General features: G+C 40.0%; 1 protein-coding gene across 3 annotated transcripts in view; it reads right to left on the bottom strand.

Annotated features, from left to right (window-relative positions):
• mid2 (midline 2) overlaps nucleotides 1-24,926 on the bottom strand; it is an 88,054-nt gene that overhangs the window by 36,840 nt on the left and 26,288 nt on the right. Inside the window, exons 2-3 of one of the 3 annotated variants that reach the window (XM_085905485.1) lie at nucleotides 24,826-24,897; nucleotides 4,772-5,664 (exon numbers count right to left, since the gene is read on the bottom strand). In XM_085905485.1, the coding sequence (XP_085761611.1) occupies nucleotides 4,772-5,608 (837 nt within the window). In that variant the 5' untranslated portion in view covers nucleotides 5,609-5,664; nucleotides 24,826-24,897. Of the gene's footprint in view, nucleotides 1-4,771; nucleotides 5,665-21,552; nucleotides 21,772-24,825; nucleotides 24,898-24,926 lie in introns of those variants that run through there. The other 2 variants (XM_085905487.1, XM_085905486.1) reach the window with 2 other exon arrangements.

Genomic DNA, 24,926 nt, shown 5'->3' with positions numbered 1-24,926 from the left:
AATGGTAGAATTCTATCAAAGTGTGAACAATCAAGACACCATCGGTGCTCATCTCCCAAAATAAGACTGCACATTTTGAATATTTAAGTCCTTTGTTCTATTAGGAACAGTAGTATGATGGAAAGAAAGGTGCTTATTTCTCAGGGAAAATTGCTTGGTAATTCATTTTTATCCTAGTCCGGTTATCTTTATTCTCATCATGTACTTGATCACGAAATTTTATTTAATCTTGTGCATTTTTCCTCATGCTTCTTCATATTTTATCGAGTCTCGGTTCCCTAAAGATTCCACAGTTATGAAGCAAAGGTAGCCAAAATATGACACAAATATGCTGCCACGCGATAAAATCTTGATACAGCGCGGGTATTGGATCTCATAAAATAAAGCTAATCTAAACTTCAACTGTAACCATAACATCCCACAATATAAGCAAAGTACTAAACATTAGTGACTACTGGGCACTGTGTGTAGTGCCAAAGCAAACAAACCAATGGGCTATTTTAGGTCCAGCGATGAATCAGAACTTCCTGCCGTCCCTGGGTGAGTGAAGACGTGGTGTTCGTCTCACACTGGTGTCATTCGTTCAAACTGAATATCTCACAAATGACGCCCACTCACAAGTCTCAATTTTAGGAGAAGAAAGCTTGCATAGTTGCAAAGTAATTGCAGAGAATCAAAGGACTGTCAACAAAACAAACCCTACATAAGAATGAATCAACCAATGCTCCATCAGTAAGCTTTAATATGTTTGAATGTGTTTGTGTGTTGATGCGCATATATTGCACACTAACTATAAATATTTATTTTATGAATTGCCCCCAATCATTAGCTCGCTATGGGAGGAAATGCAGGAACCTGCTGGTTTTTGTGTGCTTTAAATTAGTCTCTTTAATGAAATTCTGCAAATATGAAATGCTATCCTGAATTGAGCCTCAGAGCTATGCCAATAGACTGTGTGTGTGTGTCATCACTTTCCTCAAAAGGTTTCCCCTTGCTATTTGCATAAATCACATCTGCACTAGATATTAATACTTATGAGTGCTTATTCACCATATTTTTTAAACAAACAAAGCCGTATAATATGAAAAGTTTGCGTAATAATCATTGGACCAAGTGGTAAATAAAGTTTCAGTTAATCATTTTGATGAATTTATAAATCCTCTTATCATGTTGCATCTAGCACCGACCTGTGGAATAATTAATATTAATACAGGTTATACTTACAAATACAGCAATGTAAAAATATGATGCATCTGGAAGAGCCTCAACGCTCAGCCATATTTTGGCTTTATGAAATAGTATTTTTGTAAGGGAAAGCTGGCAAGATGGACATTTTGCTTGCTTTGAATGTTCTCTTGTTGAAACGTTCTGTGTATGCATAGTAGACAGAGAGTCGTCAGTGAGAAACGCTAGTGAGTATGGCGCTTGTTCATGCTGACCAAAAAGGGCAGCCTGTGGTTTGGGTGGGAGGATTTCTGGACCATATGAACTAAATTAACGTTTGCTGCTTTTCTATTAAAATATAGCAAAAGAGATCTATTTCTGTAGGTCACTTGCAAAAATTCGCTATCAGCACCTAATTTGTGAATTGTAATGGAGGTATATCAACAATGCTGTGAAACATACAAAGGAGATGCAGATAAGTACTGTGTCCTTCTTTCTGCATAGCATTACGCTGACATCAGATCTTTTAAAAGCCAGTGTCCTTACTTTTTAATTTGTGAACAATGCACAGATCGGGATTGTTTTTTTTTTTTTAAATCTGTTCCTTCCATGACCCACCACACCTGTCCATACATTGATGGCAGCACATAGACAATGGCAGTAGGTGCACATGTGCATGTGTATGTGTGTATAGAATGAGGGTCTGCTCATGCACGCTTCTTCAAGTGGTACGATAAAAGCTTTTTACTCATCTTTTTCATTTTATGTCTGCATGCCTAAGTGATCTCCATCCCCAGCAGCTCTCCACACACTGTGGTTTCTCTTTGGCAACACACTCACAGCCCTCTGTCATATCACACATCAGACCTAATATCATCCGTTTCCACATCCCCCACACCTGTAAATACACATTTTCGAGGGCCATTATTTAGCCTCCTATACACGCATGCACGCGCACACACACACACACACACACGCACGCACGCACGCACACAAACACACACGCACGCACGCACACAAACACACACAAACACTAGAGGGCTTCCATTCTCTAACATTGACAGTGTGTGCATGTTTGGAGGCAACGCTTAAAACACCCACTGGCTAAGTGCTAAATAAGGAATAAACAATATAGTAAAAGAACAGAAAGAAAGCTGCTGTGAAGGAAGAACATTTAACAACAAGTGAGAAGTGGCAGAGTAGAACAGAAAATGGTTATTTGAACATTGGTATGGACTTAAAACAGTGTATGTAACATAAACAGTGACAATGTGTGCACTTTTGTACAAGCTCAATTTAGCTAAAGTGGGAGTGAAGCCGTAGTGGGAGCGGATGTGATGCACACATCACACAAAATTAAACATGGCCTTAGGAGCTTGGATTGGCAGGGGAAGCAGAGGATACTGGTGGAAGGTGGCTTGAGGGGGGTGAAGAAAAAGAAGGGCTGAAGGAACTGAAGGAGGTGGGAAGACCTTTTTCCAAAACAGGAAATAATCCAATCGAAAAAATGGCTATATATATATATATATATATATATATATATATATATATATATATATATATATATATATATATATATATTATATATATATATATATATATAAAACCTGATATTCACATCAAATACAGTATTTATTTAACAACCAAATATTCCAGAAGCTCAAAGAAAATGTGTGGAAATACCTGTTTAATTACAGAGAAGCCATCTTATGTTTTGCTAAAACGTGAAAGTGAATATGCAGCAAATCAAAATATTTGATTAATTTATCTCCAGGAAGGCCGTGCCAAATTTGATTACTTCCCTAAGGTTATACTTACCAACTTTAAGAACTGCAATAGCTAATGCCCATTGATATTCGAAAGGTTTTTACTAAGATGAAGATCCATGATCGAAAATGGACATATGTGGTTTTCCTTGGTAGGTGTCACTTTACGTATAAAAGGTACCTTTCACTTGATATAAAACTTTCCCCCCTCCAAAATGGAGGAGAAAAAAGCTGGATACATAAAGCCCTTCTTGACCTACATCTTCCATGATAGGATGCCCTAGTAAGACCTCCCTTGCATGATTGAAAACCAGATTATTCATTAACTAATACTTGACAGCTCTAGAGTAGAGCTAGGACTCGGCTGCCTCTGTCCTAGATGCGGACAAGATGGAGGATTTTTAAGTAGAGAAAGTTCAAAGCCTTGGCTCCGGGGAGCTTTCCAAAGAACCACAAGAAAGCCATGAAGTGGTAGAGAAAGCATTAGGAGTGCCAGCTACTTCTTCCAATAAACTCTCCCAGTCTAAAAAGAATGAGGTGGCAGGATCACGCATTAGCTAAAATAAACACTGTTTTCCTGTGGGTTAAGCTGATGATGCAGCAGGTTGAATTTTGCCGACATGATAAATGCTAAAGTTAGCCAGACACAAAATTTAGGGATTTAATTTTTTCTAAAACCAAATTTATGTTGTAGCTGAGAACTACCATTCAGTTTCCCTCGAGATGGGTTGTGGCACACTGAAGAAAATACTCCCTCTTAATGCTGCTAATGCAATGCACATTTCACATGGTAATGTCCACCAATACAAGCTTACTGATAAACTGAAAAAAAAAATCAGATGATAGGTATTACCATAATTATAATTACTACCCAATTTAGTCTGATTCCAGCAATTTATCTTTTGGCGCATCAATTACACGGAAAACAAACCCGGAAAGAACTAAATTTGAATCATTGACGACAAAAACAGACAACAAATAGAAAAAACAAAGAAGAATACGATGCGACTCGGGCAGAGGTAAACGATATTTGATTTACGGGAGGATTATTGATTGAAAATATAACTACTACACAATATGCAGAGAATGCAGGATAATTACCACTGTTTTTATTTTAAGTACATTTCTTTCAATTTGATTGTGTCTACTTACAACTGGAATGAGCAAAAATGCATAGGATTCATTTGTACAGTATATTGTGTTTAAAATAAAACTACGTCCAGTATACTTTTTGTGTTTAAAATAAAACTTGAACATATTGAACTCATGAAACAGTATAAAGTTTGTGCTTTATTATTCTTCTTGTTGACTTTGACACAACCGTTACTACCTACTATTTAAAAAAGTCAGACCCGTCAGGTCGCTCAGCATGTGTTCAACTTCAATGATAGCTCGCTCGTTGGTGGTAGAATTAGCTCCAGCTCGTTGTTTTTTTTCAACCTGACTCAGCGCTCTCTCTCTTTACGATGAGACTCTGAAAGCTTAGCGGTCACATGGAATGCCAGCTCATCGACTATTGTGATGACTGCCTTCCCTATTGCTCACCGCCTGTCTCCGCTCACCGGCACGCAGTCCTAAAAGCTGGCCTTTGTTTTTCTTTCTGATGAAATGTGATGATGTGTGTGCACCTTATGGGAATGAGGCAGGACTGGTTCTCATGAAATTTGTCACGGTTGGGAATAGATAGATATTGTGACAATTTGTGAGATATAAGAATGCAAATGGTGGCGTTCCAAGATAAATCATTTCATTCAAAGTCAGGTCATACTTATTCATATGCATTCAAATACAATAAATGACTAATATTAGCAATATTATCAAAAGTAACATGAAAGACTTACTTTGAGCTTGTCAAAACGTTCGGTGAGCGAGGACACCTGGTGCTCCCGATGGCGCCCGACCAGTTTGCAGAGGGCACAAATGAGCTGGTCATCCACCAGGCAATACATGTTGACCTTCTCGTTCTCGTGCTCCACGCAGGTCAGGCCGCGGAGGTGCGTGTCCGGCACAGGCTCCACCAGGCGGTGGCTCGTGAAGGGCTTCTTGTTGGGGTGCGTCGCTCGCAAACAGCGGTCACAGTACGATACCTCGCACGTGACGCACGTCTTGACGGCCTCGCGAGGTGGGTCCTGCTCGCAAAACTGGCAGCAGATGCGCAGATCCATTTTAGCCACAAATGCCGGACTGTGGTTGGCGTTTGTGTGGTTAATATGATTGGTGTGATTGGTGTGATTGGCGTGCGGGTGAGGGTGGGGGTGGCTGGAAGTGGCCGGGCTGCTCCGGGCGCTGCTTCCGCTCGTACCACCGCCACCACCGCCGCCAATTGTTCCCGCTATTGTGCCGCTAATGGTGGCGGTGTAGGGCCGCTGCAGGCGCCGGCTTTCAGTAGGCGAATTGGGGCCGCTCAGGGAGGCCTTTTGAAAGCGGTCTATAATGTTCTGCAGCGTCACATTGCGCTTAAGCCCCTCCAGTCCGAGGTGATTCAGCGTGATGACGTAACGACAGGTGGGGCACTGAAAGGCCGAAACAGATTCAAGCGGCTTGCTGGATGAGCAGTGTGACACCAGGATGCGGTGGGCACAGTTGAAGCAAAGGCTGTGGGCGCACGGTAAGAGCAGAGGGTCTTCAAACAACTCCAAGCAGATCGGGCAGGTTAGCTCAGACTCCAGTGTTTCCATCTTCAGTTGAACCTATCTAAAGACAAAATCAAATCCCACAGAAGCTGGCCTTTTACCTGTAGTGAAGAAAGAAAAAACAAGATCATACAGTGCAGAACCACTTCAATTAGCCATCTTTCATTAATAATTATTATTCAAATGCTACTCGTAAGGTATTGTTCAATTTTTGTTCAGATTCAAAATCTCTCCTGGATCAAAGAGAGAACAACAGTAATCTTTCAATAATTTACCATTAGATCAGATTTGATTCAGAGAACCAGTAATTTGAAGATTTGATTTTTCCATCCATCCATCCATCCATCCATCCATCCATCCATCCATCCATCCATCCATCCATCCAAGAAAATGTTTATTTGTTTTCTAAAAACATTGCAATTAGGTCAAAATGCTATGTGGCAGACAATTTAGAAAATACAGATTCAATTTAGTGTTCAAATGGGTAAATGCTTTGTTTGGTTAAATGGAGACCATGAGCACGTGGCAAGAGCAAGACCAAGGGTCAAGGACAGCACGCCAGTGTAAGCTTGCCCATGTTTCTTTATGTAGCAGCCAACCAGGAAGTAACTGGGAGGCATTTCCCGCCGCTTGGTCTATTGCTCTTGGCACACAATAGCCATCCCTATCTTATTGGATGCACCTTCTGATGCCACCCAAATACTGCTTTAGAGTTCTACATTTTTCAATTGGCTTGATCAGGTTGGCTCCATATTAACAATTATGTTTGCTGCTCATCTTCGTGTCCCTGTTCTGTAGTCCGTCAACAGGTGTCCCAATACACAAGCTGTCCATGATGCAAAAAAAAAAAGTGGACAGCTTGCCCTTAAAAAATTGTGTTAATCACAGGGTCCCATATTGCAAGTCAGAAGTGGGCCCAACCTCTGGTGCCCATTTGAGAACCATGACAACATTTTTACTGATTATACATGATCATAAAGGAAAACAAACCAACCCTTTATTTTCGAGTAAATGTCTTCTTCACCAGAGTGTCTTACGACGCTAAAACTATTAATAGAAACAACAACACAGGAATCAGCTGATTTAGCTCATCAAATTGATAACATGGGTTTTTCTGTTTATCATCCAAACTAGAGAATGAGTCAGCAGTCTGGCCATCTCGAGCCCAAGCGATACAATGTTAATGTGACTGTGCTTAACGGAGCATAGTGTTATAATTAACACCGCACTTTATCACACCATCAGCAGGCCTATTAAGCCTTGGCCGTGTCACTCTGGGGAAACAATGCAGACAGTAAGGGGAGCCACTTAGGGCCAGAGCTGCACAGTAAAAGTGATGAACACACGCATGCACACAAACAGACACACACACATACACACAAAGACACACATGCTCACACACATTTATCAGCATAGTTATTGTTGCCACTAATCCAAATTAAAGCAAAACATGAAATCACGTTTGTACAGCTCCAGCATGACAACTTTTCGATGCACTGAAATGTAAAGAGCATTATATGGATGAAGTAGCTGAGCAGAGAGCAAATCTGGGCTTCCCTGCTGAAGCTACCCCGTGACCTGAGTCCGGATAAGCAGTATAAGATGGATGGATGATGTAATGTTTTCAATCACCTTCTACGTATACTGTCTACTGAAAAGTGGATAATGTGGGTATTTTCTCAAGTGGCTGTGTTAATCGTTCACACTTGCGTGCATTTTGGAAGCTGAGACTACATGCTTCAGTATTTCACCTACAATTAGGCCTACATACTGATAATTGCGAATTTCATTGAGTATTTTCTCAAGTCAGGGCCAGTGTCGGTTCTGACAGGGCCACCATAACTTTGTGTCATGTATCCGCACTGCTCTCGCCCTGCTGGCCGGCTGATATGCCCTTCACGCTAGTCATCTTGGGCGGGCATCAACAATGCGGAACCGCGCGCTAATCGGCGCCACCTGTCTCGTCTTTTTTGCTGATTAGGGTGTGTATATAGACGCCATCCGCCCGTCATTCCTGCCCGGTGTGTCTGCTTTGACACATGTATGCCTGCCCTCTGTTTCTGCTATGCCACCTGATTCCCGTTTGCCTGATCCGTTGTAGCGTAGCGGTACGTCTGGGCGGTTCGTCTGCCTTGACGCACGTATGCCTGCCACCTGATTTCCTGCATCCTGACTTGCTGTGTAGCGAGATGCCTGGACTCTGTTTGACTATCTGCCTGACCACGAGCTTGCTTTGCCCTTGTCTGCCACCACGACGCACGCTTGCTGACCGAGTCGTCAGGCCGCCTTGTTCTCCTGCTTTGCTGGCGTTCCAGCCATCCTTGTCTACTTTTCGCTTTCCCTAAATAAAGAGCCCGTGTGGCACATGTTTGTCCTGCTTCGTTTGTGATACTTTGCTCCACTAATGTCAAACCCTGACATATATTTGAATGTTTTTCCCTTTTAATGCATTTCATTTCTGTAATTTTTGTCCCCTTCTAGGTGACAGGTTTAGGCAGCACAAGTGCCCTCTATTAACAAACCGCCTATGATGGAGAGTTAAATAAAAAAAAAGGTCACACAGCATCAGTTAATGACTAAAAGCATTAGCGATCAATGGTCTTCAATCTATAAATTCATAGTTTTCCACATCCTATGACACCCAACACATCCCTCACCATAACAACAACCACGTTCCCACTACCCTCCCTTCCTCAAGTGCATCTCGAGGCTAATCCTCTCGTGAATTTCCACTTTCACAAAAGGACAGGAAAAGAAGTGGGGAATCGCATTGTTTGAAAGTCCTGGAGAATGACAAAACAATCAAAAGGAGCAGAAGTAGTCATGGAAAACAGACTTTGGATACATTGCCACGTTAACCCCCCGTGGTATTGGAAAGACTATTTGTAATCCCATCATGGAAAAACACTCAACTACTCTGAGGAACTAAATTACACCTTTAGCAGAGGCTTATTTTAGACATTTATTTCATTGGGGACAGTTTATGTGGCAAAGATCTTATCATTTAATATATGCCTGTAAATCAAAGCCTCCAAATCATGAGTCTGGCACAAGTCAAATCACAAATCAAAATTTTCTCCATCTGCATCATAGCCTGTCTCACTTAGTCAAACAAGGAGCTTTCATTCACTAGTTTATGACGTAACCACATACCAAGCGAGAGGCCAACACACCACGTTCCGAGGACTCACTAGCCTATTTGTCCAATTCAGAGACATCATTCCCATTTCGTCCAAGGACACAAGTCGTGTAGATGAACAAGCTGCCATAGCACTGTTGCATGAATACTTTCATTCTTGACCATGTCGGCAAACATAACCCGAAACATGGCATTTCCTCTAATGCGCTTAACGGAGCTTTTAAACCTTTAAGAAGCAGCACATTGTTTTCGTGGATCCAGCGGAATTCGGGAACCTTATCGGATTGAATTTTGGAAATTTTATTTCCAGTTCTTTTGGGAGTTTGCGTTTCAGTGTGGAACCAGCCATTTTACTTACTAACACCCCCAAAAAACCTGCTGACCCCAACCTACAAGATCACATATACACATTGTTTTAAAGTTGTGTTCCTTAGCAGTCTTAGATGCCAGCAATATGCCTGCAAGAGGTTGCTTCACAGGATAACAAGGAACAAAGGTATTAGCACACGCCACCCCCCCATTCATTCCAAATGTTTCATATTTTCCTATTTTCCCCTTCGACTCCTAGCCTCAACCTGACTTTCCTCTCTTTCATTCTCACTCTTTCTCAGCCTTAGAAAAAAGTTGGTTTCAATTTAACGTTTGATGCCTGCTCTGAAAATGTAAACAGTCGCACAGCCAAACGGGTATTTCCATTGCCCTACTCACTGCACTCAGCAGAACGGTTTAGAAATGGCTCTCACGTCTGCACATGAAAGGTAACTTTCATGTATTTGAGGCAGTGTAATATCAAGTTACAAAGCAAAAACATTCCAGTGTGAGCTTTTGTCAATGTATAATAATTCAAATTCTTTAAAACTAAACTTTTTACACTTCAAGGTCACTTTCCTACATCTGTTGTGGACTAAAAAAGGGGGCAGCAGCAGGCATAGATGCTGTTTCCATTCTGTGGTCCAATAGGTAGCACTTAATGGAATAACATGGGCTGGGCGTCTGCTGGGGGACAAGTCGCTGAATGTTCATGCCCTGTTAGTCAAACCCACAAATTAACAATATGCATGTGTGTATGTGTGTGTGTGTGTGTGTGTGTGTGTGTGCGTGTACATTTCTTTGCCTTCTCATATTTTGTATTCTGTATGGTTGAGCAAAGCATTAGCTTGGATTATGTATACGTCACTTTTTTCTACATTTTAGCTGTGTGTGGTGTGGATTGCACTGTCTGCTCTGTGTGCTAGCCTTGAATGGAAGACATGTTTGTTTTGTTCACACTCCAAACCAGGTGTACGTTTGACAGTTGTATTTGTTATCTTACCACTGCTAAGTTGTTACACTTTGACCCATGTCTGTTGGGACCTTTGTTTAAAACTACCAAATGGATTTCACTAAAATAATGGAGGTGGTGGAGGATTATTGCATAGACCAAAAGAAATGATTGGGTCTTAAAAATTGAAAATGCTAGGAAATTGATGCCCATTGAATGGTTTAATGCGGTTGTACCTGGAAATAAAAAAATCAAGTCAGATTGTGACAGTGGCCTTTTCACTGCTACCTCTAAGAATTTCCAGTCAGTGCATAATACATTTACACAGTCAAAAGCCTTCTCATCTCTTCGGGCTGTAGAGGATTTACCGAGAAACACCACTGTAGTGCAACCACACTCCTGCTTCCAGTGATGCTTACATTATGAATGTGTTTTTGTCCACATGAACCGAGGAAGATGGGACCACAGCTTATTACATATTTAGATGTGGCCAAGCATGCTGGAAAGACCAAGATGAATAGAGCTCATTGGCATACAGCCTACGAGCCCGTGTTTTGCAGGTATAACCCCAAAAGTGAATCTTATTCAGAAACTAAATATAATCGAACAACAACAAGAATAAAGCTGTAATATTAAGAAAATGTACAACATCATTCTTTAAGAAACTCGTGCTCAACACAAGTGTCCTAAATGATCAGGAATCTTCATCTTAATGCAGGTTGGCTTCTATTGCTTCCATTAACAAGGTCGCGTCCGTTTCGTTTGTACTTCAATATCTTTCAAGACAACGGACAAAGAGAAACAACTTATCACCTGAACAAGTTGAATGCAGTGGTTTGTTAACAGCGTACTAAAGTCCCGAGTTGAAGGTACTAACAGAGAAGGTATCAACCGGCAAATCAGGGGAGTAGACACAGAAAAAACAGCTTTTGAAGGCATATTTTTGAGTTATTTGTGAGAACTATGAACAAGCATGAATAGTCAATGTAGCAACCTGCCAGACAATTTAGGCCAACAAGAACAGCTTGAAAAGGGCATCCTGGGCATTTTCAATTCCAATTAATCTTATAAACCCAATGAAAGGACATGAAAGGTTGTTAAAGAAAAAACAAGCAAACAAACAAAAGAAATGTGTGGCGAGAGACTTAATATTGTGCAATGGCGCATTTTTTGTAGACATTTTAATCATTTCTTAGTAAACAATGCTGGAGTTGTATTTACTTTTGTGTTTTCTAAATACTTGACACATACAAGAGTGTTTGATAAGTGTACACTTTGCAGTTTACCAAATTTGGCATCAGTCAATCTTGAAGGAAATCATTAGCAACTTGAACTATTGTATTATTTCTTTCAAACGTGTTAATATTGGTATACAGTGATGACTATCATCGATGGTAGCGATCATGCAGTACAAGATGATGAATTCAAGAAGTGCTAAGAAACTAAGAAAGCAAACTTGCTCGTGTTTACAGTTGACACTTTATCAGATTTGGTTTTATACCACGATCATGACTATGAGTGTGTGAGAGAGAGCATGACGCTTCTTTACAAGCTTACCTTTTACTGGAATTTTCTATAAAAATGTAAATATACCCCAGACTTGAGTGGGGGGAAAAAGCAATCCGTGCCACATAAATGGCATTGTGAGCTTCCCAAAACGGAATCTTTTTAGAGAGTAATTGCAATTCCTAAGACACCCCCACAAACAGTATATTCAACTGGAAAAGACATTCAAGAAAAAAAAAAATCATCTGTATTGAGATTGATGATAAATTCCTGGGTTAATTTGCCATTAATTGCATAGGATTCTGTGCAAAAATGAGGCAGACAGCTAATCCATGAGGCGTCAGAAACATTAATAACACACTAACCACATGGATGATATGGATTCCATGCTTTTCAAGTGTCAAATTAATGCAAAATGTGACACAATACAGTCAATGACAGTGTTTTGGTGTGACAGCACTTAGACTGTCCACTTGACACAAAAACTGTACAGACAAAAGATAAGCTTGCTGGAATTGTCACGTTCACATACTCAGATTCATTTTGGCAGACACTACATTTTTATATTTCATAGGCCACTTGGTTTGTTTTGTCTTGTGCCACACTGTGATGCGATGCTATTTCACTCTAAAAATTCACAATATCTTAGCAGAAATGTCTAAAGAAATGGTGACCTTATCTTAAGTGTTCAACACATAACTATATGACAAAAATATTCCACTATGAAAGTCATTATTCCATTTAAAAAAAAAAAAAAAGCTTAAAAAATGGGGCGGCTTGAACAACCGCCATGTAGGAAATACAGTAACTCTATAATTAGATAATAATGTAGGTCTGTCACTCTCAAATATTTTTATTCAATTATTCTATCAATTTTCCATTGATCAATCAAATAATCATTTTTATTTTGTATTAAGATATTCAGCAAAATACATATTTTACCAATTACTTTGTGGTTGTTTTGTGGGCGGTTTTACTGAATGATTTACCAAAACCAAATAAAAGATAATTAAGTAATACCACACAGGAGGTAATGATGCACTCAATGTTTGTGAAAGAATTTGGGGTGCTTACGTATTATCGGGAGGACCTTTAAAAAAACGACTCAAAAATTAAAGTAAATTATTTATTGAAACGATAACATTACATTTGTAATTCCGGAGGCCAGAACGTCGCAATTGCTTCCAAAAGTGACTCAAAGACATCAGTACAGGCAACATGCTTCCGCCACATGAATTCGGCCAAATACGACTCCAAATGGTGACGTGCAGTGCCACAGTGCTTCTTGTTCCGCCACTTTGCCGATCCCCATAGGCGTTCCACTGTCTGCGTATGAGCCCCGGTGTTCGGATCCACAAAGTTGTACTTGTGGTTGACGTTGAGGTGATGAAAGCCTGATTTTTCCATGTGAAAAAAAAGAAAAAGTAAAAATCAAAGGTCCTCCCGATAATACGTAAGCACCGAATTTGGATAGTTGATAATTGGAGAATATTTACTGTTGAGATTCTGAAACCAGAGATTTTTAACTAGTTTAGGTTAAATAGTTGCTCTAAACAATCAATCAATCAATTATCAAAATAGTTGTTGACTCATTTGATGGTCAATTAATTGTCAATATTAATTAATTCTGGCACCGCTACTTAAGTGTAATTAAGTGTGGCCATTTGAATCACATGTTCAATGTAAACCACAATATATTTATGCCTAAATTATTCACTTTTTATTATTAAAATTGTATTGTATACTTTTTAGGTATTAATATTAGCATTTTAAATGTGAAACGATGGTCCTAATGTAAACAGGCTCCATCAACGCATTCATATGAGAGCTACATCAATAATTCTATAAATTGAGTCACAATGCAAGCATGTTTTTACCCCCTTCTAAATTTAATATATCCATGGAGAGCACTTGCCACTTCAACTCAAGAAGCGGCACCATTAATAAAGAAAGATGTGTTACTAGGCCTCTCAGTTATTCATGATTGCTAGAAAAGGGGAAGGGGGCAGATGGAGAATGCATGCAAGAGTAAACTGAGAGAGATGACCAGAAAAACAACGAGGTCAAGAGAAATCAGCACAAAAATAGATCAAACTAAAAGGAGTGGTGAGGTGAGAGGCACAGGGGAATACTGAATACTTGTGATCGGGGTGACCCAACGGAGATTCCGTTCATTGGGGTGGGAGTGGTTCCGGTCCTCTGTTTAGTATTACAAAGTCAGACTTGGCTATTTATACCACACTAATGTACAGCATTTCCTTTGATGGGGGGGGGGGGGGGGGGGGTTGAGTACGCTATTGTCTTCCCCCGCTGCTGTTTGATTGACTTTAACCTCAACTGCCTCACATAAATTTCTTTACTAATTACTTTAATTAATTAATGAACACTCATTTGTCTCATCTGCAGGTGCTCACTGTCATTCCAATAAGCTGAGGTAACAAATCATGGGTGTTTGTAGACAACTGATGATTTTCAGAGTCTATGTGACAAATGTGGTGCATAAGTTGTGCTAAATTTGTGTGGGACACGGAACAACCGCAAAATGTCTCATAACCCAAATGTTTAAAGCGGTGTTTCCTTTATCGAGCAAGGTGCCCATTTCACTTTAGAAACTTTGCATAAATGTAATAAAAAAGTATGAATGATGAATGGTGAGTAAGAACTGAATAACATCTTAATATAAATTCTCGGTCTATATAACTGAAATTGAATATTTGCAGCTATGGCGGCCATTGCATAATTGGGAACAGGATTATTGTAACGTCTGCTATCTGATGTAAAAGCAATTTTTTTGTTTGACCAGTCACTATATATCTATATATCAATTTATCTGGTATTGGATCATGTTCCAATCAAAAGAACGAGCCACTGGAAGCTGAACAGCAAACAATGATGGTTTTAACGGTAACTCTATTTAGTAAATGTTATTGGGTCAATTCAGCAACCCAACTCCAGTGTATTGCAGGAGGCCCTACTGCGCGTCACATTTTTAACGAGAGGCGGTGATGTTTCATGCGCTCTACCCGTTGTATGCCATTTGAAAGACCAGGGATAAAAAAATATATATAAATTAATTTAACTCATTAATAACCATAAACTACTCATCATGCTCAAATAAAAGCATATACCGGTACACACGTATATATTGAAGTATTTTTCTTATTTAATTTTTGTCCCTTTTAATTTGACTCAGCTGGATGGTAGGGAGGTGCCCGAGTGCCCTTTAGTGACGAGCCGCCACTGGCAGTAAAAATCTGAAATGTTGACACAAATATGATCACAAGGTTGGAGTACAAATGATGTAGAATTTTTGCGGGCTGTAAATCAATTGCAATTGCGTATTTGAGAACAAAAACACTTTTCGTCCCCTCCCAGTAGCCATGTGTCTGAGGCCAACACAAATCAATAGGTTGTTAACTAAACAATAGATGCCCCACACAGACACTTTTTAAAAATAGTCAGTCTTCAGGGCCTTACAAAACCAAAGAGAATAACCATGAATGTTAACAATGCCCACTGCTACATCAGTGTTACAACTAACAATAGCCTGGAGACCACCACGGAAAAAAAAACTTCCCAAACCCTTATCGAAAGTCTATAACTAGAACTGTATTTTCAAATATTTCAGGCAAGCACCACCTAGAGGTTGCTTTACGTCTGATTTGGGTGACTGACAATCTCAAATAGATGGGGGGGTGATTTTAATGTGAAATGCTTGCAGAGTAAATGCGTATGGAATATTTACTCCCTTTTTTAGGATTGGTTATTCCCTTTTTTGGATTGGATTCAACATCAATGGTGTTGCACTTACACCTCAATCAAAGTGGGACAGTAGAAATAAATGCAGTGAGTACGTTAACAGCACTTGTATAACGTATATTCATGCATCCATTTCGATGTAGTGCTTGTCCTTGTTATTGTCCTTTGTAAGTAAAGCCATATCAATTTGACTTCATGGAATTGTGACCAGTCAATGGCAGGCATTGGCTTATCGAATGGAAATTGTGAGAGGCAAAGCATCAAAAACAATTGAGCTATGCATTTCGAGTGTTGACCTTAGCCTTCTGCATTAACCCAGAAGCGATACTCTCCAAAATCAAAGGGATTCTTGTTTTTTTAGAAGTAATCACTGAAAGCTTGAAGAGCATTGGTTGAAGATTTAACAGAATATGCTGATAGAAACATCTGAGGAATTGGCGGATCGAAGCCAAATCCCTCACACTCACTGCTTAGCTTGGACTCCAATCACGTTTCCCTCTCCTCTATCCCGAACAGCCTCTTTGCTGTGTCCTATTCTGGGCTAAATGTTGCACACCATTGTTACGCCTTACCAGTTTGTATTAGCACAAAGACAGAAAAAGGGGGCAGCTCTGTTCTTTGGTCCTTAATCCAGCAGTAGGGTGAGCCATAATGCCAAACATTTGTGTAGCAACAGGGACAGTGAATGTTCGACATCATACCGAACCCACACTGTTGTGTTACATGTCACACTCTCATAGCGGAACAAAACACTTGGGCAGCATCACTATAATTACTAGCAAATGGGCTTTGTTTTGTACATGATATGGCACTCCTCATAGATTGTGAATACCTTGAAGCTGCTGGCTCTTCTTGTACCCTTCATCCTCTCAGTTTCTTGGTACATATTTCTCTGCTTCAACGCTCCAATCAAAATGTCTCCCATGGCCACTGCCAACATAATCACTCTTTGTAAAATGTTTCCACAAAAGTTTGTACCGCGGATGAAGGGTGTGCTGTACCTAAAAGAGTACCGAGATATTTTGCTGTAAAGACTGTATCCTTTTTAGACCAACTAATTATAAGAGTGGCTTTGTGCAGTTAGACGTGTAGTTGTCACTAGTTGAAGTTTAGTGTGAATCTGCCACATAAAACAAAGCGAATCAAACAATAAACCTCTGTTAGCATAATGTGCGAAAACATGAAACACCAGAGATGAGGAAATGAAAATCAAGCATAAATCATAAATGTTTGCCGTTTTAACCCTCCTCAAGTGCTATATTATACTTCTCATCTAATATGAGTTTTTATAAGTTTTTTCACAAGTTTTTATGAGAACATGGGAGATTGGAAACAATTGCATATCTGCTACCTGCATGTACTGTTTACAATACAGTGAACACATGTCTGAACAAATTACGGGGCCAACAGCATTCCTGAGGAGTTAGCAAAACTAATGCACAAAATACACAACATGCTGCTTTAACTCGTGCACTTTAATATGAAAATAATAATCCACATTATGTTAAACTTTTGATTCGATTAAAAAAAAACCAATGAGTTAATTCAGTGTCTAAACAGCAAATTTGGCTATACGTACAACAATATAACTGGGCAGGAAATTAAATGATATTAACTTGAAGTTTTGCAGGACTCTCAAATAGGGTTAGGACTTCACACAAAGGGCTCAAAATACGTCTGTGATCTACTGAATATTGATTGTTTTCTACTAAAACTATAAATAAATGTCCAAGCAATACATCAATGAGAAAAAAAAACATCTATGTGTGCTGGCTTTGACTCATCTGTTTAGTGCCACCCCCTCCAGAAAATATTATATTTCAAACAAGACTACCAATCTATGCAGCTGTGAGAATTATTAAATTTTTGTGTAATAACTGAATTACGAACCAATTCTATTTTATTGTATCAAGTAATGCTTTTATTTCATTTTTATATTCACTATTGTCCTGAAAGATTGTGCACTAATAACAAATAAAAAGACGTATTGAGGTAGTCAGATTTTTGGTATCATGAAAACATTAAACTTATGACCAAGAATAATCAGGCATTCACCATGACAGTTATGGATATAATAGTTGTGCGCCGCGATTGAAAAATAATCAATCAGTAAAATTATGCATTTCTGTAAAAAGAAAAAAATGCTTTTCCATCCTATGAAGTTCGGTGGTATAGTCAACCCGTGACCACGCCCATCCCCCCGACAAACTTCTGAGAATCTCTGCCTGTCAAGAAGATAAGAGGTGTGGTAACTCAGAGAGCTTTAGGGTGATGATGTGATGGAAGTGTTCCTATGTGTGTGCGTGTGTGTGTGTGTGTGTGTCTGTCTGGATGGGGGTTGTTGACACGAGGTAGGGGTTGGGCGTGGGCCTATACCGCTGGTGCCAGCAGGTTGGATCATGGGAAACATATGCAGCGCCGCAGGAGAACACACAAGCAGCTGGCAGCTAACTAGCTGAGTGGAGGAGGTCAGCTGCCTCTTCATCCTCAGCTGCTGTTAGGCTGGGGTGGAGAAACAACACTCTCACTCACTCACTCTTTCCTGTCTGGGTGGAATCACAAATCTCAAACTGGGCTCTTTTCCACTAAAAGCAGTGGGGGGGGGGGTGTTTTGGCTGAGTGTTTACCTGACTACACAGTTTGGGGAACTGTTCTAAATTGTAGTCACCACACAGAGAGGCTTCTCAAAAATGGCAAAAAAAAAGAAGTCCTTTTTCACTACCTTATGCTTGCACGTTTGGCGCAAAACATGGTTTAACTCTTCACAGGGGCAGGCTACGCGAATTGTTGAAGATGATGGCCATGATGGGATTGCAACAGTGGCAGAGTAAGAAAAGTAAATAAAGCAAGAGAAGCCAAGAAGTTACAGAGATGGCAGATATCTATCCCTCTTGATCCTTTTATTGTATTCTGGGTCTCATGTGTTTCAGATTGTCAGTCTAAAGGGCGCACACTGCCTGCAGCTCACTGCTTTGTCCTGCTTTAACATTTTCAAACATCATGTTTCGAAGTCAACACGCCACTAGCACGGGCTTTAAAGTTAACAGTCAGCGATATCATTCTCTGCACAAACATTTGCAAGGGAAGCATCGTCTACAGTAAATAGTGTGACACTTTTAGATGTAGTGTGACACATTCCCCCTAAATTTCAGTCATGTTAGCAGCACACAAAGCAGGTGCAAACCATGCACTTTGCTGTGCACCACAGTTGTCCACTGACTGAGCTGAATATACAAGAGACTTTGAAGAGGAATTGTACGGCGGCAAAACGTGGCAGGCGAGCAAGTAATGCAAGAGGAAAAGTGCCAAGCCTAAAGATAAAGACAGGCAGGAAAGAGACCATATGGAGTTTGGAGATATCTATACTGTACGTCAGTCACTCTATATAGAAATGACTGGCGGGTGCTGGGAGTGTACTGTTATATAGTATTAGGGAGAGATGATATGTTTCTATTTTTTTCCACTGTGGATATCAATACCGATTATTAGTAGAAAAGGAGGACAAAAGCAAGGACATTTGAAGCTGATATTCATTTACAATAAAAGTTATAATAAAGGGGTCAATAGCCTTACGTGATTTTCAAAATTCCAATAAAACGGAAATATTATTACCGTAATTTTCGGACTATGAGTCGCTCCGGAGTACAAGTCGCACCAGCCATAAAATGCACAATAAAGTGAAAAAAATATATATATAAGTCGCACCAGAGTATAAGTCGCACTTTTGGGGCAAATTTATTTGTCAAAATCCAACACCAAAAACAGACATGAACCAGCAAAAACAGGACAAACGATACGGTATGCTAACGTGACATATGCACAAACGAAGAGCTGAGAACGGGCCTGACGTAACATTCAGAGTTATTCAAGTAAGTATTACATAAATAACACGTTTATCAAACCATCTGTGTCACTACAATTCATTAAATCCATCGATTGTGCTTTATGTAAACAATGCCGCGTATGCGCCGCATATGCTGACGTCGGACCCGTTGTAAGTTACATTTCTAATTATTCCACAGACCCATATAACGATATATAAAGTATATTTCAAATAACGATCATATTAAAATAATATTATCAAACCATCTGTGTCACTCCAAATCATTAAATCCATCGATCAAATTCCTCGTTCTTTATGTCGACAACGTCTCGCGTGCGCTGCAGAGATCTAGTATATAACTATATTGTAGCATTAACAAAGTACCAGGAAAGACGTGGGTTTGGTAAACGGCTCTTTATTTAACAAAACAAGAGTTCAACGAGCCAACAACTACTGAACTTCCAGCCACGGAGGTGGAGGAGAGCTCCATAAATAGGACCGGGCGTGCGTAAAAGCCATGTCCGAGCCCCATCCACCGTCCCCGGACAGCCACCCGGCCGAGCGCCGGCCCCCGGCTTCCATCCACGGAGGTGGAAGAGAGCTCCATAGAATAGGAGTGTGCGTGCTTAAAACCCATAATAGTTTTTCAAACTTTCTGTGTCACTCCAAATCATTAAATCATTCAAACTCTTCGTCCTCCGTGTCACTTACAAACAAAGCCGCTAATGATGCCAGTATTACGTGGGGCCCTTCGTCAACTTTGTCATCCCGTGATCAAATCCTTTGGCCTTTATGTAGACAACCGCTGCGCGGCACGGATGACGTCGCTTGCAGTTCAAATGACAGTAATCTCCTGCTACATCGCGGTTCGTTTTTCGCGGTTTCACTACATAGCAGATTTTTTAATTTTGAAAATTTGTGAAAAAAAATCACATATAAGTCGCTCCTGAGTATAAGTCGCAACCCCCACCCAAAGTATGACAAAAACCGCCACTTATAGTCCAAAAATTACGGTATTATTTTTCGTTTTTACTTATCTTCAGTTCAAGCGACTGTCAATGCTTACAAGCACTTATATGGATTGTGCTTTTAAATGAGGATCACTGGAGTACTGCACTCTTATGTAAATTTACTAGGGCTGTCACTATCGAATCCTTTTAGCATCCTAACAACTCTTCTATTGAATAATAAAGTCACAAAGAATGATCCCAACCCAGAGTTAGTCTGGTGTCACCACATCTTTCCAGATATTACAAATAAGACTTGGGTTTGGAAAGTTTTAATAAAGTAAGGCTATAGTCACTTAACAGTAGAGGATTTTATTTAATCTTTTCAAGATCAAAGACAAAAATCCAGCCAGGAATCATTAATGTGTGCTGGAATTATTCTGTAATGTTATAAAATATATAATGTTATTAAATACAAATTAAATAGAAGGATAAGCATCTACTATCTGCTAGTGCATTTCCCCATATAGGTGAATGACTGCTGTGTCAAAGAATAAATCATAGATGGTCATGAATTTATTCTGATTACATCAACTGAACATGGGAAGAGAGGGAATAAGATACATGGGATGCAAAAAAACGACTCAAAATTCAAAAAACACACAGGGTAAAATATTCCACATTATAAAGAAATGAGAAAATAAATAGTCAAATTAATCTCCTAATCTCACTAACCTTCCCTGCCCATCTGAGCCCCAAGACTCAATACTCAACAAAATATTACTGTGAACGATCTCTCATAAAGTGTGCTGAGCTCAGGAGGATGACAGAGCACGGCTGAAATTAATGTTCACACATTCAGGCCTGCAGGATCTGAAATACAATTGTCACACTTTTCACCCTCTCTGGATAGATTCTGCATTTTATCACCATGTGGGAAGGTAATGATACTGTTGTATCAGCAAGTCAGGTACTTGTTTCAATGTTAGGGTGTCTTGTTCGTAAGCAATAAAGTGTCACTGTACTCTATACCCGTATAATAAAACTCTTATGACCACAGAGCACCAGTAGGATAGTTAAGCATCCTTCTGGAGGCAAACTGGGCATCAAACCGGCGCTCATTCCTCCCAATCGCGCAACTCCATCATAATCCATCCAATAATGAAACAAACAATAACCGTGATTTAATAAAAATGTGTCATACAAACAGAACGTTTTGTGGTTCGTACAGTCACAGCTTCCAAACACAGCCTTAAAATGTGAAATTAGTAAAGAGTAATAATAATTGATCGTCGCCCCAGATATTCCAATCTCGACCTGGGTCGTTCATAAGTGACGCACGTACCTGTCTATCACAAGCGAATGACGCATTACGCACAAAGAGGGCAAGTTCAAACTTCAAACCAGCAGCACACGCTTGACCAATTTTTAAAATCGATATCATCCGAGAAACATGCAATTAATTGGAAAACGACAGCATGCCGCGGCTCGGCTCTTCTCCCGTTGAATCCATGGCACCCGGCACGAGAGAAGCGTCAGCGCGTAAACACCTACCAGCCCAACATGTGGAGCGCTCTGGTCGCTTATCATCGTGAAGCTGGAGCGGGGCAAAGTTAGAAAGAATGCGGCACGAGTTGAAGAAACACGAAGACGAGAAGCGACTCCCGATACTGTTTGACAACTTCCTTTCGGTGAGACGCTTTCACGGAGTGCGCGGCGCAAAGCTGGTACAAGACCACTGGAGCGCCCACTGACGTGTCTGCTCTAGTGGATCACATATTCCAACTCGGGAGGTCGACGCCTCAACTTCTTCACAGAGAGAAAGAGAGAGAGAGCGAGGGAGGAGTGTGGAGTTTGCAGAATAGCTCCTCCTACCAGAGGCCATCAATCCACACACATAAAGCAGCAGATAGGGGCAAGCCACGCTACAGCATGATGAACAGCCCACAATATTTACCTTCATTAGAAATGCTGGAGAATTTATTACGCGCAACTTGAATGTTTATTTTAATTGTATCATGTCTGTCTTCCAGTGGTGGGAAGTAAAGTACACCTACACATACAGGAAACAGACCGCTAAATCAAAATTCTCCAATTCTTGAGGGAAAATGACACAGTCAATCAATCAAATCCACGTATCCATTTTTCTAGGCTTTCAGGGTCACAGGTGAATTGGATCTCTCAGCTGCTTTTTTTAGCAAGACGGACACAAGTCAATTACAGGCAAACAAATACTTAGGGGAAAGAATATAATTCAAATATTATATAGTATTGCAACTTGATTAGGTCACAGTAGTGTCATAGAAAGCATTGCCCATTCTCGAGCTGTAAATTAAAAAGAAGAGGATTCAAACCCGTTTATGAGACCACAACTGAAATGCTGAGAATCAAAAGACGTGTGTGTAAAGATTTTTTTTTTTGTCCGTGTATTATATTACAGAATTGCACATACTACAGTGAGCATCGATATTCATATCACAATGCAATATAAAATGCCTCACCTGCTGCCTGGGGTCAGATAACAAGGTCACCAAGCACAGCCTTCAGAATGAATTAGTGCAGGTTTCATGATAGAATTAAGTCCAACAAACAACTTTAGTTTTCTCTGTGCAGAATGATGCAATTCTGGGCAAGAAAGAAACTTAAAAGAGACGGAATCCAGTGCAAATGCAAAAAGGCCTCAAGGCAGTGATTACAATAATATCACATCTGAATTTGAGAAAAAAACATTCATAATTGTTACGACGTTTAAGGCTCGAATTGCTGGATTAATTGGACAACAGTTCAATTTTATGTGGCAGGCGATACCTGTCTTAAAATGTGTTTGTGTGTGTTTATCGACTTCTAAACAAGTCATTATACTTTTAAGATAGCGTCTGTCTGTATAGCACTGCATATACTGTTTACAAGGTAACAGGTATAAATTTAACAAGATGAATATAATTGGTCGTTGCGTCACACTTACAAGCATACAGTATATTTAACGTACCTCAAAAGGATAAAAAAATGGACAGTGTCACTCACAATGGGCTAATAATACTCTGTAAAAGATGACGTTTTTGTTCATGAGAAGGATGAAAAAAAAAAAACAACATTGTGAATGCATGGTACCAATCTGGGACGGATCCAGAAACTAGTTTTGTCTAAGTGACCACCATTATAACCAAGAAGCAACTTGGAGACCACTGCTTTGGCAAAATATTATTTTGTTTTACACTGAAGTAGGATAGACCTATACAGGCTATTTATTTGCATCTGTATGTCTATTTTGGGAATTTCCGATATATTTGTAATAATTTGGATGGGTGAATGATTCGCAAATTAAGCTGGAAAATAATAGTAACTATATATATATATAACTATATATATATAACTATACACACACACACACACACACAGTTTATTTGCCATTTGTGGAAAACCACATTGGAAAAGAGTTTTGCAAGATTTTTGTGCTTTGCAAGTTGCTGAGGCAATCGGAATCTGAGGGGAAAATATTCTACCCTGGTAGATTTTCCATGGAACCTAGAGCACCTACAGCACCTGCAGAGTTAGGAAGACACACCAAACAAGAATTGCGGTTTTATGGATAGTATAAGGCACGTGGAAAGAGAGAGCGAAGGAATGACTTCAAATTGTTGCCCCGTCAAAGATTCCGCGACAGCTCGTGCCAAATACCAAACATTTCTCTCTTATCAAAAGCAGATGCCTTTTCATAATAAAGTTCCAATGCAATGTCTTGTCTTGACTTTTGCAAAGTGTCCAGGTTCTGTTTTCAGCTATGTGGCAGACAAGGCATGGCCAAACAAGCAGCTGTGTGTGCTGACTGTCCTCAAGCCACGCTACTAAATCATCAATCTTACTTATTTCACCTTCCACATCTATCTAATCAAGACAGTCACACAGACGTCATTGCTTTTTATTTCTCTCCACAATCTCACCATTATTTATCATTGTTTATAGTTTCAAGTGAGGTTGAACTTTACTGTATCGTACAGAATCTTGTTTCTTTAAGGACCATTCGGAGCAGAATTGCGGAGCTCATTAGATCTAGATTGGAGTGGTAGTGGGTGGCACTTCTGCCTCACAGCTGAGAGGTTAGAAGTTCTCATGCTGTCCTGTATGGAGTTATCATGTTTTTTTCCTCCAGTCTTGCACGAGGATTTTCTCGAGCTATACTGGCTTCTTCTTAGAAAACCAATGTTAATTTAAGTATCTAAATTGTCCTTAGATACAATTTTATGTGTGAATGGTATTTAGTCTTTATGTGCCCCGCAATTAGCTGGCAACCAGTTTTACTCACCCACAAATGTAATGAGGATAAGCTATATGAATGGGTGGATAGATTTAGAGTGTGGAGTATTAGAAGTACTCTGATTAGTACCAAAAAGAACATCAGGACATACTGTATGCTGCCTTATTGCCTGAACAGGATCTTTGGAATAGAAATTGTCCACTTGTAGAGCATCAAAATGAATGGAACGGCTGTACACCCTAGTTTTGCAAACTTGGAAAGGTAATATTGGGCTTTACAAACTTCAGAAACTTCAGCCTTTGGAAATTCAACACTTAATATTGTTTGTTTACTCTGGGACTTTGCAAGTAAATGCCAGGCCGCAGCTGACAATGATTTAGCAGACACATTAGCCACTGGGATGCACCTTAAATAAAAGTGGAGTAATGCCCTGTGCTCAGCAGGCGCAAGCAAATGAACAACTAATAAAACCTGAAATACAGTCAGAGGAAGGCCGTCAACAGAGGTTTGCTGCTGTGCCATCAGTATCGCATTTACTCTTGTACTCCCATCCCCGTTGCCTCCAATCTCACCTCAATGCAGCAATGTTACTCTCAGCTTCTACCGCCAGCACAGTCTTGGTGGGAAGGACAAAGTCATCCATCCTGTGGATAGATTAGTACATTCCAAATCA

Source organism: Syngnathus leptorhynchus, chromosome 2 (genome assembly GCF_054491065.1).
Source record: "Syngnathus leptorhynchus isolate UIUO chromosome 2, UIUO_Slep, whole genome shotgun sequence".
Classification (NCBI taxonomy): Eukaryota; Metazoa; Chordata; class Actinopteri; order Syngnathiformes; family Syngnathidae; genus Syngnathus; species Syngnathus leptorhynchus.
The sequence above is the reverse complement of the archived record's forward strand: the minus strand, read 5'-3'. Positions and strand labels throughout refer to the sequence as shown.